We start from the raw sequence: 13,646 nt of genomic DNA on the forward strand, positions 1-13,646 counted from the left end.
AAAAGAAACACTGAAGAAAACTATAATGACAGTATGTGTAATCGTCCATGGTTTAATGACTTTAGACACTAGTTAGAATTGCAAACTTCAGGCGTAATAGAAGATATGTGCGGTATCTAGATTGCATGTGACTCTAAACGATTGAAGCTACCGCTAACTCCCTGCTAACGTACCCTAGCTAACTAGCTAGCTTTTTCGCATCTCTCATGGGTAAGTGCAAATTTATCGTCAGTTAGGTAGATGAAGTTTGAACTTTGCTGTGAAGATACAAGCCTTTAAATTTAATTCATAATGATCTTTAAAAAATCTAAAATTTTAGTTGGTTCTGCAGGTTGGTGAAACCTGCGGGAATCCTATACATTTTGCTCCTGTAGTACATTCAACTGAGCTGTTGGATCATTCCCAGAGCCAAATTGAAATCAGGGTTATTTTGACCAACTTCCTTCTTCTCACCAACCTTCGAAGAACTACTGCACTATGGGAAAATGTTTGCAATTTTGGAAACTTCAAGTCAAAGGAAGCAAGCTTTAGATTAAAAGGAATATTGTCCTTATTATTAGATACTAATTGAATAATTTACCACACGTTCACTTGGGTGCTCTGATACTACAGTGTGAAGCATCAGTCTTTCAAGCTGTAAACATGGCTTCAGTGTGTGTGTGTGTGTGTGTGTGTGTGTTGGGGCGGAGGGGGCGTGTGTGATTGCAGCAGAGCTGCTTCACAGATAAATGCTATCCGTACACCGTTCCTGCTGCCCTTCTATGTAAACGCCGCTGCAAGTGGATAATGGAAAAGAAAGAGATGAAAGCGGCACGAGATGAATCACGAGGAGCCTCGTGTGTCTGCGTTTTCCTGCTCTGAAGTAAAGCTTTTCAGATACTTGGACACAGGTCTCTTTGAACACAATTCATTGAAGAGCTGGGCCTTTTCTTCCTCTCTGTACTTTCCCTAAGTTCCTCATTTAGTTTTAGAAGACAAGCTTTTGGGGTTTGTAGCCTTTGATTTTGCAGACAAAAGCAACTTGATCAAAATAACAGATGAAGGTCTGGTTCTAGTCTGGGTTTTTCTTTTTTTGTCTGAATGAGGAAACAGAATTTGAAGTACGTAGTTAATGAGAAAGGAAAGAAGGACATGATGCCATATTTATGAGTCTGGAGATTGGTCAACCTCTAGACAGTATTTTGTTGATCCTTTATTAACATTTCCAGGATCATCCTCCCTGGTCACCATGTCTCGTAGGATTGTTCTTGTTGAGATGGAAAATTATTTTTGATGAACAGAGCGTTCAGTACTTTAATAACTGCAGTGAAGCTCTCAGGTGTTTCATCATTTATCAAAGTTCTCAGGCTGACTGTTATCCACAGTCCTTGGTTTTCTACTAGTAAATAGAATTACTAAAGAAAACTCCATAGTTCTCATTAAGGGTGTATAATATAAAAAGATTTAATTGCAATACTTGGAAGTAATATTGCAATAGACCTCTGAAGAGCTTTCTTATGTAATTAGGCATGGACCTCTGTGTAATATAGTGCCAATGATATTTTTAATATTTTTTGAGCAGGTCATTAATGCACCAAAGCCCTCCACTGCGGCTGAAATAATTTTTTGATTTTTATTATTTTATGATTCATCAACAATGTAAACATATGAGACTTCTAAGTGGGGGCAAATACTTTTTTAAAAACCCACTCAAAAGGCTACATGAGGCTCCCTTATAGTTGCAATAAAATAATGAATGTTATTACCAATCTATCCTAAGTCAGAGGTTTTTCTGTCATTGGAGACGGCTGCTATTGAGTTTGAATGGATCTTGTTGAAAAACCAAAATATCTTGTTATATAGCACTTTTTTTACATTTTCAGTGATACAGAGCAAGCTTTGTTAAAAAAAACTCTTTTTAGACAATTATTTAATCATTTTTTTTATTTTTAATATATTAAAAAGTAGAGTTGTGTTTTGCTGTAATATATACTGTAGTCCTTAAAGAAAGCTTGGCAGCTAAAATTCCTGTTTCACACTGCACCAACCCATTTGAAAAACCTGTTCCCTTACTAGCCTGTGGTGGCGCTGCCCCAAGAACAACTGATGGAAACAATACAACAACCTCCGAAGAAGATGCTGAGCAAAACTTCCTTCTTCACGAAATGTAAACAGAAATGAAATGGCGTCACGTTTTAGCAGTTGCTAAATTTCCATTGAAGCATGGCCGGTGTGAATGCACCCTAAGTTATGTTTTGAAGCATTCGCTTCTGTTGTTGTTTGTCCTGTGTGTCTGTGTGTTAATAAGTATAGACAGGAGATGGAAGAATAGCTAGATTTCCACAATATCTCTTATCTATTCATGAAATGCTCATCATAAAAGCCTGGTACACACAACAGTTGTACCTCTTCATGAGGTCACACCAGGAATCCTCTCCTCTTCCACACTCAGACGTGTCTGTCAAGCCAGTTACTGTCCTGGATTTGTGAACCCATCGGCAAATGTTTTAATTAAAAATGTATTGGGTGGTATGAATTTGCTTTTAAGAACAACACATATCTTCTATTACGCCTGAAGTTTGCAATTCTAACTAGTGTCTAAAGTCATGGACGATTACACATGCTGTCATTATAGTTTTCTTCAGTGTTTCTTTTAACTGCAGCCATTACCGCTTCCTTGTTGGAGCTTTATTTGTAAGTGTTTTTTTTTTTTAATTATTAAACACCACTTGCTGTACAATGCAATTATCCCACTACTGATTTCCAATACTCCACTTAGCGAAGCAGCATAAGCCTCATTTCCAGAGCGAGAAGCTGTGTACACAAGAAATATGACGCTCTTATAACTGCAGCTTACAGCGATCTGAGTCAACGTGTCAACTCCGAGTCATTAAGTGACGTGAACTCAGAGGACATCCTGTCATAAAAACCGCACCGTCCAAACAATCGTTTCAGTGACACAACGTTCACATTTTCACTGCTGCGCTTCGCGCCATAAACTGTGGATCTGTCAGCCATTCGCTGGGTATCTGCAGGGGCACGGCGCGCTGCAAACACCCTGCAGGGAGCTGCACATATAATTCCCATCGCTAGACGTGGTGGGGGGGTGGGAGACACATTTTTTGGAGATAGGTGCACGTGTGTGAGGCTTCAGTCACCTAAGAAATTATTTTGATTTGCTAAGTCTGAGTACGGATCCAGAGTGGAGACAGAGTTCCAGGAGTAAACAGAGTGCAGGAGCTTCCAAAAATACGAGTTCAGAGTCTTTGAGAAGACAAACTCGCATTATGATACCATTATCAATACATTACTTGAAAATGGTGTCCAACCACAATATTATCATTTATCGCAATCATTTCTGGGACAATATATCGTCCAGCTAAATTTACTGTGACAGACGTAGAGACAACAACACAGCGTTTAAACTCAGTGGCTATCTCCTGGTATCCTGGCTGTGTCAGCAGTCGTCTTAATAAATAAGAGCAGTACTTTAAGAACACTTGCAGGTGAGCGGCGGTGTATCCGATGCACTCAACAAATTAAATCCCTGAATAAAGAAAGCTACTGGAGACCTTTTTTTTCTTTTCTTTTTTTTTTCCGGGCAGCAGCTGCGTTTTTATTTGTTAGAGTACTTCCTTTCTGTCGCTCTGTCGTTGCACACCTCATCAGTTCCTTCCTCATATTCATTCTGTCCCCGTGGGAGCTCGCAGCGCACACACACACACACACACACACACACACACACACACCGATGTCCATACTTGTCCGTATATCTCCACGGAATGGCCCTGTCAAATACCCAGACAGTGGAGTAGAAAATATAGTGATTGTGTACCAGATGTGCCTTGGCCTGGCAGGTCCGCTCAAGGCTCTATATTTACAGATGACATGCTTCCAGTAATAACCAGCAGCGCAGTCTGCCAGAGTAGGCAAGCAGTGGAGCACTGGAAGCTGAGTAACAGCCATCCATCCGGACATAAATCACTTATTCTTGGTGGAACCTACAGATGGCCCGTGGGGGACCGGAGGCCAAATCTAACCGGAGACACAAGTGGAGTGTACGCTGAATAGACAATCACTCCATCTCAGGGGTTTCCGCGGAGGTGCAGACCGCTGTGGGTGCTTACAGCAATTTAGAGTGACCCAATTATCTGCCAGCCCTAAATCAGCAGCAGAAAAAGGCTTTAAAATGCATTATTTTTATTTAATTGTGTGAGCATTGTGTAAACCAACCAGAAGCATATCAATCAAGAACTGACAAACAGTATTTGCATATTTGGAAACTATTCTGAGAATAGTAATGACAGTGGGTTATTTTTAGAAAGCCTTGTGCGATTTAGAACGTTTTATTTTGAAAGATTCTCAGTTCAGATTCCGTTTGTAGTACAGACCCAATCGATTAACTAGAATATTATTGACAAGTCAATTTATTTCATGACCTTAATCATTAAATGAAACACAATATAAAGATTAATTACACACAGATGGATGTTTGAAAGCCTTTCTGCCTACAGTTAATAAAAACATAACTTAAATTACAATATTACATCAGACCAAATAAAAAACATTTTATAAAACAGAAATGTAGCCTTAATGAAAGGCAAATATTAAACTTACAATTTTTGAAAGGTACCCTTAATCTGAGCCTCATCGGAACGTGTTTTCTAATTTCTGTTGAATATACATAAGTGTGATTGAAAATTTGTGCTAAAGATTAGGGTGATGGTAAGGAGGCCTAGCCTGAAAGATTTGAAACTCATCAACGTTATTTATTAAGATTCCAGTGGAAATTTAATGCACATTCAATGTCCAAAATGTTGGTTGACAATTATAGCAAAGCTTTGATTGTTGCAAGCACAGTAAAGATTTTTCTCTTATTTTTAAGGATTTCCAAATAACTATATTTTTAAAAGAATTGAGATATAAAGAAGTCAAATAAATTACTAGGAAAAATTATATGCTTTATCTTATTTGGCTTGTTTATTTCCCTATATTATGTATTTATTTTATTTAACCAGGTAAAAACCCCATTGAGATCCATATCTCATTTTCAAGAGGGACCTTGAGAAACAGATTCCTGTTTGAGTTAATTTCATTTTTCATCTGAATTTGCTGATTTTGGTTTTTGCTCCATTCACAATGCATGGCTGCCACCAACAATAAACAGCCTTGCCGTGTAAACACAGCAGACAATGGTTGCATAGCAGCACAGCCCAGGTGAGCAGAAAGAAGAAAAGGTGGACTCTGAATCTGACCTCTCACTCTAACATCTTAAATTGTTAACTTCGAGCTCCATGAAACGACTCGCAAACGAAGCCAAAATTAATCTTATGGAGAACTCTGAAACTCATTTACGCACATTTTTACTTAGTCTGTATTCAGATTTCAATTATAACTCTAGTTTCATCATTTTGTCCTAATAGGCATCGGGTCAGTAAAAAAAAAACTTTGTGGGTTATGAGCCAGTGTGTTGTAGATGTGTTTTGAAATGCTTCTGTTTCATTAACTCCACTGTGTTGTGTTCTCAGTTTATGTAGAGAACAGTGGAGGAGAAATGTTCCTTACATCTCAGACACTTTCATGCCAATAAACTTAATTAGTTTTAATTAGATTTCCCAGCTTTCCCCTGCAGCCATGTATAAATAAATGCCAACAGGATACACTAGGATACACATAAATGAGGCGACGACGGCTCAGTTTTTCACATATAAGTCTTGATACTTTTGGTACTTTATAGCATCATCTCTTTATGTGACATTAACTATAATGATACCATTAAGTAACCCCATCCTTCTGGCAATATTATGAATGGGAGTAAGTGTAAAACAGATGAACTGAGCACTTATGAATCAAGTGTAAAGTGATGGTGATGTAATCAAAAGCATCCTTCCTTTTTGGATGGATTTGTGTTTTTGTTTCAAAATGCTGCAGTAATACAGCATTTTTAGTGTTTTTGTGTTTTTAGCTCTTTAGTTTCAATCCACACAGCCTTCTTGGTCTAAGTGGCATCAGTGCTACCAGTTTAACTTCCTGAGGTAGACGAACTTTTACAGCTCTGTGATTTTTCATCAGAATTCAAATCCATCGTTTTTCAGGCTAAGGTTCTACTGTGAAACAATGCTAACAAAAATTCTGTAACCATCCATGCAACAGCATTTTTTTTCTTGTTTTTTTCTGTATATCATTTTCTTACTGTTAAATGCACAACAATCTTATCTGGAGTAAATGATGTTTTGCAATATTTTCAGTAATGTTCTGGCCGCTTCTGTGACTTCCTGAATGAGTTTTTGGTGCAGTCTTGGGGTAATTCTTGAATTTTTTCAGATTGAGGAAAAATGTGCTTCTTTTTGAGATCTTTTGGCCTACTTAATATTGTCAAATCTAGTGATAATTGTTCCTGGGTGCGTCTGGTGAAGCGGAACCCAATTAAAGTGTTTAATCACAGTTAATTAATGATTTAACATGGAGGCAGTTGCAATTTTACATCAGGGTGGGTTGGTTTGAATTTTTTTGTTTTTTTTACTAAATAAATAAAAATATCATTTGATGACAGCATTTTGTATTTGATCAAAATGATATAACATTTCTTAAATATCAGAAACATGTATTTCTAATAAGAAAAAAATCAAGGGTATGGAGAGTGAAGAGTGCCAAATTCCAGCAGAGATAATTCCAGAGACGGTTTATTAAACATAACATTTGATGTGCCTCAGTTAAATGCAATGCATTCATTTTAAAAACTAGATATAATTATTTCATAATTTAGTAAATTATTTAATGTTTGTGTGCTGAAGCGCATCATGAATTAATTTAAACCGTCAGCTTCGCCAATCAGACTCAGTGGGCGGGGTTAGGACTCTGATTGGCTGCTTTAAACAGCAATACAAGACAACCTCTTTCAAGTTGTGTATGACTCTGAGGTCAATAAGTAAATAATCATTGTTGTAATTTGGGCACTCTTCACATTCCATATAAGTGGACCAATACTTTTAAACCAAGCTAATCCATTATTAAACAGTGCCAGAAGCAAAAATATAAGGAACATATTTTCTCTCAGCTGCTTTCTCTGAATTTCTTTCTACACCACGCGTTTTATCGGCTGCATGCTGAGTTAAGTCTGCAGACTCACAGTTCAGCAAATTACACGTTCATTTGATGGCCATCCAGTGGAGATGCTTTTAGAGATTTCAAATTTTGCACACGGAGACTTTCAAACTCCAACAGCTCCAGAAGCAAGGTTAGAATAAATACGTCGGTGGTATTGTTGGCGTTCTATAATCATGTGATTGTGATTGAAATGCCTGATGTGAAGAGCTGTTCTCAAAGTCAATCAGTTCTGCTCTGAAAACTGCTTCAAGAGGTTTCTTTTATAAAAACGTGGGAGGTGTAAATGATAATAGCTAACACTGTGGATTGATAGGAGGGAAAATGGAAGTTGGGAATAAATTCTTTTAGGACGGTGACTTTGATCAGGTAGATAACGAAAACACTAAATTCACATTTGCCTCTGTCTCCGATCGTTTTTATTCTGCATGTCGCAGTCTGTGGAGGAACCAGTCTGACAAACATGAATCAAAAGATTGAAACAGTGTTTTGTTGGAAAACACTGTGAACTCTCAGCCTTAAATTTCTGCTTTCCACCTGCTTTTTGCTCCATTACACTTCATTTATTGCCCCGCAAAGCAGCCATACTGATGGTTTAGTGACATGTCATTCATTTGTCCACTTTTCCTTTGGAGTTGTATTCGGGTTTCTCACTTATTTATTCTAAAGACCAAAATAAATGCTTTTGTGTATGTTGCATTGAGACCTAAACAACGGGCACTCTACAGAGAGAGTAAAAGCACTCTATCGCAAATCCAGACTTACTGTAATTTTAATACAAGTGGCAAATTACGACTTGTGATAAAAGTAGATATTCACAAGCATTGTTTCTCTGACAGGCATCAACACATTCCTGCCAACTGTTTACTAGAATAATATCCTTTATGTCACCAAGCCAAACTCTGGATGTTTCTTTTTCTTTTTTTTTTTGTACAAGTTATCCATGTTTTGTGACGTATGAGAATTTAAATGTATGGAAATGATATAGATGTGAAAATATTATTTCTTACCAGCAAACAGTTCATTTTGCTTACAGACAGAAAAAAAAGAAGCTAATTATTGTAAACAAACGTACAAACATACATACATACATACATACATACATACATACATACATTTTGTGACATACATTTAGAGATAGTGGTTCATTTTGTACTCTGAGGAGACGCAGAAAGAAAATAAAATGCTGTCAAAAGAAACATTTTCTCACCCGATGAACTCTGGCGAACAGTGGCGGTTACCTCCATGGGCTTTGGAAGGCCAATTATGACGCATTTATGTTTCAGTCTTTTGGCGTTTGTAGACTTTGAGACGCAGGTAGAGAAAATGGATGAATAGAGAGGTAAATATAATGATCTTGTCCTGTAAAGTGGAAAACACATCCATATTTAAAAAATTAGAATATGTGTTCTGATGAAGCTCATTTGTCAGATTAAAAGTAGCTTTTGAAGAATAACAACTATTGTTGCGAATATTAAACATATCTTTCATTAGTCTGGTGTAGTATTCTAATCCACCAAGAAATAAATGTGTTTTCATTATCTATCGGCATAAAATAACTACAGTTAAAGAAATACAGGCTTGAAAACATTGATCTGTATTCAATCTGTCTATTTCCCTTAGTTAATTAAGTTACTGAATGAAATGAACTTTGCTATTGCTTTCCATTTTAATTTTCTGCAAAGTAGCCCTCCATACTGTGTATGATTGTCTGGAAAGGGAAGAAAATATTTCTTTGGCTGCTGCTGGTGGTCTAATTGCTAATGCATAATAAATGCTCTTTCAAGGACTGAGCTAATCCTTGCCTGAGCCTCCTCACTCATTTTCCAGAGCTGCTCTGAATGGCAGCAGGGTTAAAAGCTCCACACTGGTTCAGGCTTCCTGGAACCCCCTGGAGAATAATTTGCTGGTGGCCAGAGCTGCTTCAAAGCAAAACTTTGAAGAGAGAGATCCAACTTGTTGCTAGCCTGCTAGATGTAATTATTAATGTCGTGGAGGTAGAGATTCTCCTCGCTGCATAGGCAGGGATCCTGTCATTAACCTGGATCCTGGTGTTATGTTCAAGGTGCTGCAGTGAGTTAGCCGGGCACTACAGTCAGTAAATTAGAAAATGTGTTTTGAACTACAGGATTGAGGTCTATAATGAGTCTGTGCTCCATTTATAATTAATCGAGGGTGACTCTAACCAGTTGGGGTTTTAGATTTGATTTAAGGGAATTCAGTGTTTCAGCATCTTCGCAGTTTTCTGGATGTTTGTTCCATAGAAGCTGAATGCTGCTTCTCCATCTTTGGTTCTGCTTCAGGTGATACAACAACAGCAGATCTTCATTGGATTGTGGTGCTAAGTCATTCACATCAGCAGCGGTGTTCTGGATCAGCTATAGCTTGTCTGATTTTCTTTATTTTATTTTTTTAGGCAGACCTGTGAAGACACTTGTACATCTAAAGATAAACGCATGGATGAGTTTCTCTAGATCTCACTGAGACATTAGTCCTCTAACCCTGGAAATGTTCGTCAGGTGATAGAAGGCCGACTTTGTAACTGTCTTTTTGTGGCTGAGAAAGTTCAGGTCTGAGTCCATCACTACATCAATGTTTTGGATCTCATCTCTAGTTTCCAGCTGTAATACCTGAAGCGGTGTCTCACTCTACATTGTTCTTCTTTAGGTCCAAAGCCAATAACTTCATGTTTTGTTTCTGTTGAGCTAGAGAAAGTTTTGGCACATCCACTCATTGATTTGGGTTCTGAATCAAATGGTGACTTTGTAATGTAGAGCTGTATATCATCTGCACAGATTATAGTAACTGATCTTATTATTTGTTATAACCTAAGCTGACAGGAGCATTTAGATATTAAACAGAAAGGGTCCCGGGGTTGAACCTTGAGGTACTCCACATGCAACTCTGATTGGTTACCTATTCCCACAAAGAAATCCCAGTTCTTTATGTAAGATTCAAACCAATTGAGTTGACAAGGAGTAAAGCTGTGCTGAGTCCAACAGAACCAACACTGTGATTCTTCCACAGTTTGTATTTAAATTTATGTAACAGAAAACTTTGACAGGGACAGTGAGCATGGAAACTGAAAGGCATCAAAGCACTTGGTCACCATTAGGAAGCTGTTTAACTGAAACGGGTATTCAACAAAGCCCAAATGTCTGCATTACAACAGTTTTCTTATTGGTCTGATGTAAAATGTCACATCTTCATCAATTAAGCGGAAAATCATAATTAACAGGAAAAAAACCCTTGAGAACATAAATCTGTACCATTAATCTTTGTGTTTCACTTAGTCAATTAAATGGACTTTTCAGTAACACTAACTTATTGAGTTATGACAATCATTAAAACTTTCAATAAATCTTCTGGCCCTACGCTTACAACTATAAGCGTGGCTTTGTGATAAAATGGGAAATGATAATTAATGTCATAAAAAAAAAAATCTGCACGTGTCAGCAATATATTTCTCACCAAGCCACGGCCTTTATAAGGAGGAAAGTTTTTTTTTTTTTTTTTTTTTTTTTAAATCCCCTTCAGTGCATTTGTTTGGACCAAGAAGGTTTTGTGCAGAAATGGAAATATTTATCTTAAATAGCATCTGAACCAAACAGCAGCTCATTAAGTGGAGGAAGCCTCGGTTTTCTCCCTGTTGTGTGTCGACTCTGGAAGGAGCTTTAATCATTGCTGAAAAAATACCATAGTAGCGGCTGGATGCTGTTCTGTAATGCAGCATTAAATTGCATTGCATTCTGTACACACAATGAAATCGGCATACATGCATCACCTTCCAGAGATATTGACACTTTGTTCCTTTTTCCTCACAGTTCAGCTACAAACTTCAGAGAATTTTATTAGGATTTCTGTAACAGACTGAAACATAAAACATAGTTTTTGTTGTTTTCTTTTAAGGAAGGAAATTATTTTCTTTTTTTGAAAGATTTATTTGTTTTGCTCTAGTGGCCTTTATTTGATAGGAAAGTGGTTAATGAGAGAAGGGGGAAGACATGCAGCAAAGGTCGCCAAAGCCAGGAATTGAACCTGTGACATCTGCGTCGAGGACTAAGGCCTCCTCCATATGTGGGTTGTGCTTAACCCCTGCACCACCGCAGCACACCCTTGAAATTATTTGCTTTTAAGAAGAAAAATATGAAGAGTGTGGCTTGAAGCCCCAAAACAAAATAGCACTTTACAAAATAGTGAAAAGAGTCAATCTTTAATGTAATTTATCTAAATGCCTTTGATATTTGTTAGAAAATTGAGAACATTGGTGAAAACCTATAAAAATGCAGTATACAGTTTCGTTTTTATAAAAACAAAACTTTTCCACAGTTTCATCCCTGACCAGTTTGGTATCAATTTCCCAAAGCCTTGAACAGGTCATGAAAAACCGTTTAGTCCAGCAGCTAAAAACTGAATTGTTGAAACGGTGTGGAGCAACTTTAAACCTACCAAGACTTAGTCACATTTTTTTATTATTTGTGTAACATTTTAAAAAAACATGCTTTTTTTCTTCAAATTGAAAAACTTGTCCTATTCTATATTATCATGGTTTCATTTCTATGAGACATTTTTTATGTTTGTTTTTACTGTATTTCAGCCAATTGCCTGTGAGTTTCGAAAGAAAATCTTTGTTTCTTCTCGAGTCTTTGCGAGGCTTTTAGATAGCTGCTTGGAGGCAAATATTGCCAACAAACAAGAATTACACCAAGCCTCTTTTCAACTCCACTTCTGAATCTGATGTGTGGAAAATCGCAACAAGGTTTTTTGTTGCGACACTTCTCTGCCGTGGCGCCAATCGACAGAAAGTCCATTTAAGTCTTTTATCCTGAGGAGACACTTGAGAAGCCATCAGTTCCTGCCAGAGGGTCTCGGCTCGCATTTTCCCCGCAGACCTTCAGAGCTGTCAACAGGGCCGCCACCGCAAAGAGAAGGAGGAGAATGCAAAGAAAAATGTGATCTGACTGCTGTCAGAGTCCTGAGGCTGAAATGATTAATTGTATCAACTGTGATGAATCGATTATTGAAATAATTGTAAACTAAGTCAGTATTAATTGTTAACTGGAGTATATAAACTAAAAAAATAGTGCCATTTACTAAAGGAACATTACACTATATAAATTTAGGCAAATTTATATAAAAAAATGTATATATTTTGCATTTATGATAAAAAAAAAACGTAAATCAATGCTGTTGTATTTTGGACAGTAAAATGTTTTTTCCTGTTCAAAAAGGACTTGAATCATTTGTTTATTACCTTCATTTTGTGATGGATTTCTCATATTGTTAAAAGAAAAAGCTCAAGTGGTCAAATTAAATATCTGCAGGATTTTTTTTTTCATCCGGTTAATCGTCAGAATAGCCGATGGAATAATCGATCACGAAAAATGACCGTTTGTTCTGTGATTAATAGCTTTGAATCTGCCTACCATACCTGGTCTAAATATAGATTTTGTGTCTGTTTTTCATCCAAAGGTGCGGGGCGAAAGCACAGCGCCTCCCACTGGCGTCTGCAGAACATCGCACAAGAATCCGTCGAGAGCTCCGATGAGGAGTTCTTCGACGCCAGAGGTAACACTGAGTTTTATTCCTCTCTCGCTCTGACAGTTTATATATTCCCAATTATCTGGTGTTATGTACATGCATGTAAATCCTTTGACACTTTTACCTGTCATGTTCCAAATTTTTTTTTTCAATTAGCTTTAGCATTTATTCACTAATTATGTAAACTGTAGAAATGTTTTCGCTGGATTTTATTTAGAATTGTCTCAGAAAATGGTGATAAATACAAATATATGCCACATTTAAGAGGCATAGCAGTCCAGAACAGTGACTTTTTTTTGTTTATTTCACTAGTAAGTACTATTTAGTGCTGGATCATGGCCTCATGGTCAGATTACCTGTCTATGAAAGCAGAAGGGAGTCTCACTTTTTAATCTTTCTCATGCTGGAAGATAATATCTGTGGTAAGAAGGCTTAAGAAATGGTGAAAGTGACACACCGGCGCTCAAAGTAAAGCAGGTGCTACTCGGAAACTAAAAAATGTTAATGGGGATCTTTAATCCAGAATGTGATCATTTTTGAATAAATGCAGAATCTTCTCACCATTTATTGATCAGAAGTTTATGATTTTCTAATGTTGATCATTAAATTTAGTTTAAAGTTGTTGCCTTGTCTGTTTAGGCTCCACATTTCACATTCCTCAAGATTCTATTTTCTAGGATTGTTGTAAGTATTTTTATCTTTATGGTTTTTACATATGACAAGTAACTTATTTTGCCAATTCCAAAGCTGTTAAAATCTTCAAATACTTGAGACAGTGGAGATGTTTTTAGAGCTACAGCAGACGCTAACATCTACAGCCTTTTCTCTGTTCTTGGGCTCACAACAAAAATGAATAACACTCCTGGATTGGCTGCTTTGCCAACGGCAGCCGATAGCATATGATGTAACATTGCTCTTAGATATTTCAGCTTTCCAAGCTTCAGTCTCTATTGAATATTTTAAACATTTGCTACAAAAAAAAAAAAAAAAAATCTCTAATCGAATCAGGAAATTTTCTGCAG

At 37.1% G+C, this 13,646-nt stretch overlaps 1 protein-coding gene across 2 annotated transcripts in view; it reads left to right on the forward strand.

The window, feature by feature from the left end:
* Positions 1 to 13,646, forward strand: part of LOC103148552 (membrane-associated phosphatidylinositol transfer protein 3) — a 79,644-nt gene that overhangs the window by 23,409 nt on the left and 42,589 nt on the right. For both annotated transcript variants that reach the window (XM_016679308.1, XM_016679309.1), the window contains exon 2: positions 12,556 to 12,651. In XM_016679308.1, coding sequence (XP_016534794.1) covers positions 12,556 to 12,651 — 96 coding nt within the window. The remainder of the gene's footprint in view (positions 1 to 12,555; positions 12,652 to 13,646) is intronic.

The sequence above is a fragment of the Poecilia formosa genome, unplaced genomic scaffold, assembly GCF_000485575.1.
Source record: "Poecilia formosa unplaced genomic scaffold, Poecilia_formosa-5.1.2 Scaffold207, whole genome shotgun sequence".
Classification (NCBI taxonomy): domain Eukaryota; kingdom Metazoa; phylum Chordata; class Actinopteri; order Cyprinodontiformes; family Poeciliidae; genus Poecilia; species Poecilia formosa.